The 7,215-nt window shown below is 42.7% G+C and overlaps 1 protein-coding gene across 1 annotated transcript; it reads left to right on the top strand.

The window, feature by feature from the left end:
- The first annotated feature begins 3,166 nt into the window (after positions 1 to 3,166).
- Positions 3,167 to 7,209, top strand: LOC141344641 (uncharacterized). Its single transcript, XM_073849516.1, has one exon. The coding sequence runs from the start codon at positions 3,168 to 3,170 to the stop codon at positions 4,686 to 4,688; it is 1,521 nt and encodes a 506-aa protein (XP_073705617.1). The 5' UTR covers position 3,167; the 3' UTR covers positions 4,689 to 7,209.
- The last annotated feature ends 6 nt before the right edge of the window (positions 7,210 to 7,215 follow it).

Below are 7,215 nucleotides of genomic sequence, written 5' to 3'. Positions count from 1 at the left end.
CCACCTTCGGTGCAGAGGACTTGCCGTGGGACTGCCAGTCTCCATCGGTGTCCAGACTGAAGGACCCCTCACCATCACCTCCAGTCTCAGAGTCCTGGACTCCACCTCGGCCCTCCGACCCTGCGGCTCCACCCCGGCTCTGTGCTCCCTCGTCTCCGTTGTCGGCCCACCAGCTCCTCCGGGCTCCATCGTCTCTCCGGCTCCGCCCCAGTCAGTCGTCGCCCCACCTTCGCCTCTGGACTCTACTCCTCCGGCTGCGCCTCGTCACTCCGTCCTGCCGGCTCTGTGGACCTCCTCCCTCCCGTGGGCACAGCCTCGATCCTCTGTCACTCCGGCTCCGCTGCGTACCTCCGGACCTCCATCTCCGCCGGGGTCGCCAGAGCCTTGGGTTCCGCCTTGGCCCTCCGGATCCTCTGTGTCGCCCAGGACCATCGACTCTCCGGTTCCGCCTCGGGCTCCACCGGCTCCACCTCCGTCGGTCGGCCCCATGCAGGAGCCAACCCTTCCTCCATCATGGCTTCTCCCTCCGTCGGCTCCGCCTCAGTTCGTGGTTCCAGTACCCCTACATGGACCTGGCCCTCCATCCCTCCCCCTGTTCCGCCTCCGCTCCACCACCCTCCAGGTTGTATTAGGTGGTTAGAGCGTCTGGAAGCCGCTCCTTGGGGAGGGGCTCTGTCACGTATCTGGTCTATCTCGTCATGAACTCTTGCACACACATTCTGGACTGCAATCCCCATAAGCCACTGCACCAATCACTGCACACAGCTGCTCCTCGTTTCCCACTGAACTGATTGCTGCATACACCTGTTTATCATTTACCCACATGCATTTAAGCCACTCACACACACAGCCACCTTGCGAAGTCTTACCGTTCCCTATGGTCGTAATTCCGAGCGTTTTCCCTTGTGTTGGTTTCTCTGTGTATGACTCTGGACTGTGTACCCCGTTGACGATTCCTGCTACCTGCCATTGCGACCATTGCCTGTGTATCGAACTGTTTACTGGATTTCCTACGTTGTTCCTGTTTTCTGGTGATTATTCTGGCCTGTTGACACATCTCAATAAATGCTGCAAATGGATCCGCACGTCTCAGTCTGACTCTCCTTGTGACACATGATGCATTTACTTGAGTAAAATCATTTAAGATCAAAATTTGGTTAGTTTTTGCATAAAACTGGCAAAAATATCTGCCAGTGGGGTATGAAAAATAATCATAATTCAAAGGCTAAGCAAGATTTTGTTCTTCTTGCCACATTGGCAGATATTTTAGCTTGTTTTAAGCAAAAACGAACAATAGGACTTTTTTTTTTAAACAAAACAATATCTTAAGTCGTTTTATCCGTAAAGTAAATATTTAAGAATCTGTAGATGTTTATAATAGACAACAAGACAAAAAAGTAAGAAAATCATTTTTTATTTATTTTTTTGCAGTGTGGTTATTTATCCATCTTTGTTAATGTTCATGGTCCATGTCAGCTCACATTCATTAAATAAATCAAAATAACTTGATTTGAAATATGTATTAGTAAATGTTGAAATAAACGAACTGAGAGTAAAGATAAATATTTTAGAATTATTAGAAACTAACAGAAGGTGATATGGTTGTGTCAGTGCATTATATTTGATATCAGATGGATTTCAAAACTCTGAAGACTTTGCTCCACAGAAAAACACTCTTCTCCTGTTGCTCAGCTGTCTTTATGGGTCAATCTATACATTTTATGGATTAGGTCCAGTGAAACCTTGCTCTATCCTTTAGCTACAACTACATAATCATCACATTTGGGAGCATTATTTATTATTGTTAAACTAAATGGATAATGATTTGACCAGAATGAAGGTTTGCACTCATTGTTTTACAGCAGTTTGAGGCGGACAAACATCAAACCATGACTGATGTCACAGATAGACCCGACCAATGACCGTCAGTTTACTCAGAGTTTATCTGAAAGCCACCGATGTCTAAGTGGAATTTGCTTAATCGAGCTGCATGCGCACAACAGAGAGGTAGGTAATGCATGTTTTCAGATATAACATTGTATATTTCCAGAAAATAACCAAGAAAATAGGTTTGCTATGTGTTAAATAATTTTCATTTATATTTGTAATGTTAACAGGTTGAATTAGTTAAGTTTAGTTAAGGTTATTTTACAGCTTGTAGGTTTAAAGCTAATTCATACATATACTATTGTAAATTCATTTCATTTATACTTGAAAAGTTACAAATGTATTAGTATACTCTTTTAAAATAAAGGTGCTTCACGATACCATAGAAGAACCTTTTTGTCTAAATGGTTGCATAAAGAACTTTTAACATCTGAAGAACCGTTATGTTTCACAAAAGGTTCTTTGTGGTGAAAGAAGGTTCTTATGTTTATGTAGAAGTTGTAGCATATAAATATCGGTTCTAATAATGTCAACATCTCATGCTTGATGTCTGAGAGAACACAGATGCTGACAAAGCATTAGAGAAACCTTTAATTCACTTAGGTAATTTTTATTTATATTTTTAATGTTAACAGTTAGGTTGAAATGCTTGCCATGTATCTTAAATCTTTTAATATAGGTTTAAAGCCAGTTCATATACTATTGTTAATTCATTTCTTTTATACTGAAAATGTATTAGAAGTCCCATAAAGAACTTTTAACATCAGAGGAACCTTTCTGTTTCACAAAAGGTTCTTTGTGGCGAAAGAAGGTTCTTCAGATTATAAAAAGGTAAGAAAGAGGTTTTTTTAAAGAACCATTGACTGAATGTTTCTTTGTGGAACCAAAAATGGTTCTTCTGTGGCATCACTGTGAAGAACCTTTTAAAGCACCTTTATTTATTTAGTGTTTAAGTAGAAGTTGTATAATCATGTAATCATTTGTGCTAATAATGTCAAAATACTGGGTTTGATGTCTGAGGGAACGCATGCTTACAAAATATTAGAGAAACCTTTTGGTCATTTGGTCTTTGGTCATTAAAACCTAATGCACTATTAATGACGTCAGTGTATTGAACGTTATAATGTCCTCATGTAAATGCAGACAAGATCTGTTTTTAATGATTAAAATTGCATGCAAGAGAACAAAAAGTGGACACACTGTAAATGTACCCCAACTCAGCAAACACAAGGAGACGCAGTGACTAAAACTGAACTGTGGCTTTTCTTTTCCCAGAAGACATGAGCAAACACTGGGCAGCGGTTCTACTCGTCCTGATTCAGCTTCACCGCTGTGATTGCTGTCCTGAACTGTGCCAGTGCTTCTCAGCTGCAAAGGTCATCTGCTCAGATGAGTCCATGAAAGCTTTACCTGTCAACATCTCAGAGCAGGTGACAGAACTGATTGTAGTGTCGTCTGGCATCACACTTTTGAACAGCAGTTCCTTCAGAGAGAACCTCAGACTTACTAAACTGGTCGTTCTCAACAGCCTCGTGAAAAAGATCTCTCATGACGCCTTCGAACGCTTGCTTGAGCTGCAGGAGCTGGAAATCACTGGAAACTATCACTGGTTGTCTTTTGATGTGCGGACTTTCAGCTCGCTGGCCAATCTTACAAGACTGTTACTCAACAACAATAAGATCAGTTCTCTGGAGGCTGGTATTTTTGACTCTTTGCACAAATTGGAAACGTTGCAGTTAAGAGGGAACGGCTTGACGGCTTTGCCCGGTGTTCTCTTCCAGCATCTCCACAAACTCCAGGAACTCGATCTGTCCTTCAACCACATCAGCTCCGTCTCAGCAGATGTTTTCCAGAACAACTCTCTCCTCAGAACGCTTTCGCTGCAGGCCAACTCAATCTCACAGCTTCCGGCAGGGATCTTCAGCCACCTGGATCGCCTGGAGGAGCTGATTCTCCGAAGCAATCCCATAAGCAACCTAAGCGCTGAGACGTTCCCATCTGGTTTGCAGAAGCTGATTCTCAAGAAGAACGCGCTGACGCAGCTGCCCCCAACTATCTTTCATAAACTGCATCAAATTACATATCTGGACTTATCTCAGAATCAGCTCTCTGAAGTTCCTTCGGATCTCTTTCAGAACCTCATCTCGCTGAAAAAACTAGATCTGTCTGAGAATCGGATTACGGCGTTACCCGGCACTGTCTTCAATGGGCTGTTTAGTATAAAAGCCATCCATCTGCAGAAAAACAAACTGAGCTCACTGGAAGCAAACCTTCTGAAGGATCAGCACGACATGGAGCAGCTCTACTTGTCCACGAACAGCCTGCAGAGCATCCCGCACGGCTTCTTCGATAATCTGGACTTCCAGTGCGTCATCCAGCTTCACGGAAACCCCTGGCGCTGTGACTGCGGCTTACAGTACTTCATTGAGTGGCTGAGTTACAACGACAGGAACGTGGAGGATCTGACGAGGGTTTACTGTGAAGCTCCTGAGGTTATTCGAGGACACCGCCTGGTGTCAGTGGACAAAGAGCAGCTCGTCTGCATGAAAAACTCCAGCTCTGAGTTTCAAGGCTCCTCCGTGCAAAACGTTACTGAGATCCCGGTTGATGGTGAAGATGATGGTACGATTCGTTGCTCGCTCAGAGAAGTCAAAGGCACGGCATCCATTCAGTGCAAAGTGACTAAATGCACCAGCGTGAAGTTTCAGGCCCTTTTTGAACTTGCGGATGGAAATGAACAGGAGAGTTTCATTAGTGAGTGGCCAGCGCCTGCGGGATGCTCCAACGGGACTTTTATTTAACAGTACATAGTCTACAGAACCCTTTATAAGTTTCTACTTTAGTTGTAAAAATATCTCATGGACTTGTTCTTCAAAATGTGATCATTTCCTCTCAGAAAAAAATGTGTACCTTAAGGGCAGGGTTGTCCATTCCTCCTCCTGGAGGGCCAATGTCCTTCAGAGTTTAACTTCAGCCCCAACACACTTGTCCGGACATTTCTAGTAATCCAAAGGCCTTGATTAGCAGGTTCAGGTGTGTTTAAATTGTACTGGAGCTCAGCTCACTCCTGCTTTAAGGATATAACAGCTTTTCACTGGGGCATGATCTGCAAAGGGACAACTTACTTAACCCTAAAGGTGCATTTCCTAGAGCAGTGCTTCTCAGACCTGTTTTGACGACCCCTACTACTGAACATTTTGTAGGCCTCCCTCACTAGACACACCCAAATGAAGTCTTGCATTCTCTGCTAATGAGCTGGTGAGTTGAATAACGTGTGTTAGATGAGGGAGACATTCAAAATGTGCACTTCTTGGGGGTCACCAGGACAGGTTTGAGAAATTCTGCTCTAGAGTAGTAATATGTACCTCTAAGGTGCTACTGAAAACCTTTTAGGGGTAAATAAGGGACGAAGTCATTCTTATAAAGACCCCCTGTTGTACTCCTAATGTTAAAGAACTTCTGCTTTAGTTTGCTTGTGGTGTATTTTCTTCAAATCAGTTGATGATGCACTTTCAGAAAAAATAAATGCTAAAATTGTACCTTAAGGGGTATAAAACATCTTGTCCGTGGGGCAGAAACCTTGAAGGGACAACTATGCCAAAAGATGCATATCTTAGAGTAGAAATATAACTAAAACTTACAATTAGCTGAAAATGTATTTATCCTGAGGCCATGAGTTTAGTTCTTCATCAGATTTGTAGAAAAGTGTGATTCCATCACTGTCTCACTAGTGGATCCTCTGGAGTGAATGGGTGCCGTCAGAATGAGAATCCAAACAGCTGATAAAAGCATCACAATAATCCAGAAGTAATCCACACCACTCCAGTCCATCAGTTAACATCTTGAGAAGACAAAAGCTGAAACAAATCCATCACCAAGACGTTTGTAACTAAAATACAAGTCCATAATCAATAATAACGCTTCCTCCTCACATCAAAATCCAGCCACATATTTGTTTAGAGCTGTTTTGGCTTTTAAATAGTACTTTGTTCAGATGTCTCTACGGAATCAGACTAGACCACTTTTACACTGAAGGAGGCGTTATTATGGACTATGGACTATTTCTATCTAATTTAGATTAAAAAAATTTTTTTTAAATGTATTTGTTTCAGCTTTTGTCTTCTCAAGATGTTAACTGATGGACTGGAGTGGAAATTTACTTGTGGATTATTGTGATATTTTTATCAGCTGTTTGGACTTTCATTTTGACGGCACCCATTCACTCCAGAGGATCCATTAGTGAGAAAGTGACGAAATTATGCATGTCTCCACATTTGATGAAGAAACAAACTAATCCTAATTTCAGGTGGACTAAAGTTGTCCCTTTAGTAGTTCTGTCTCGACATACTCTCACAAAATGCTTTGATGTGGAGCTGATTGTGTTCAGATGCGTGTGTTAACAACTGAGCCATGCGTAGGCCAGACTCATCACAGCGGAGAAGTGTCCTGGATGAATCATGAGAGATAAGAGAGGTGGATGAACTTGTGTTGTGGTCAAAGTACAGTCATGAGACCAAACCACAACACAATGTTTTAACAAGCCGAACGATTCATCTGAAATATCCAGTAAATGTGCCAGTGTTCAGAGGATGTTGCTGCACATCCTTCTTGCAGTTGCATTCATAATACAGTTTCATAAAGCAATAAATAATCATGTGCCACTGGATATTCTTTTGTGCTGCCATTGTGAGTTTATATCTGGTCTCTGGAGCTATGAAGCGTGTTTTTTAATTTGTCTGGGCTTGCATTAATATCAGGGCAAGTACATCTGCTTGCGGCAGTACCGTCAGCTCACTCTAGGTGGCGTACCACACACAGAAGCTGGACAGGTCACTCCAAACCAGCCTTCATCAGAGTAATTACACATTTGACAGTGCAGGAACAGGACATTGGAGCAGTAGATGCACATGAAGCGTCGCAGCACAGCGGGTCACGATAGTCGCAGGACAGTGATGTTCTCCACTCGTGTGCTGCTCTCTCTCTGTCATCAGGAACCACAGTCAATCATTAACCGGCTATCAGACATCACCACACACAAAGACATGTTATGTAATGCAGCATTCCTGCACCCTCACAAGACCAATGAACGGCTCTCTTCAAGAGTCTGGCCAGAGGTCATGTGACTAACAGGGTTCGGTTACACATACGACAAAGAATAAAATGTGAACACTAGTTACAGTGAGCCGGAGAATGATTGTGATGCTGTTCTTTTTAAAACTCAGGGAGATTCAATGCTTGAAGAAATGACCACAGAGGCAAATGAGCCACTACTTGACATGGTTATAGAATGACAATATTGTCTTGTTTTTAAGTACAAATATCTAGTTC

This window comes from Garra rufa, chromosome 10 (genome assembly GCF_049309525.1).
Source record: "Garra rufa chromosome 10, GarRuf1.0, whole genome shotgun sequence".
Taxonomy (NCBI): Eukaryota; Metazoa; Chordata; class Actinopteri; order Cypriniformes; family Cyprinidae; genus Garra; species Garra rufa.
Note: the sequence above shows the minus strand (reverse complement) of the source record. Positions and strands in the feature narration are given on the sequence as shown.

Excerpts from the sequence above, each read along its gene's own strand:
- LOC141344641 (XM_073849516.1), top strand. The coding sequence starts at position 3,168 with ATGAGCAAACACTGGGCAGCGGTTCTACTCGTCCTGATTCAGCTTCAC.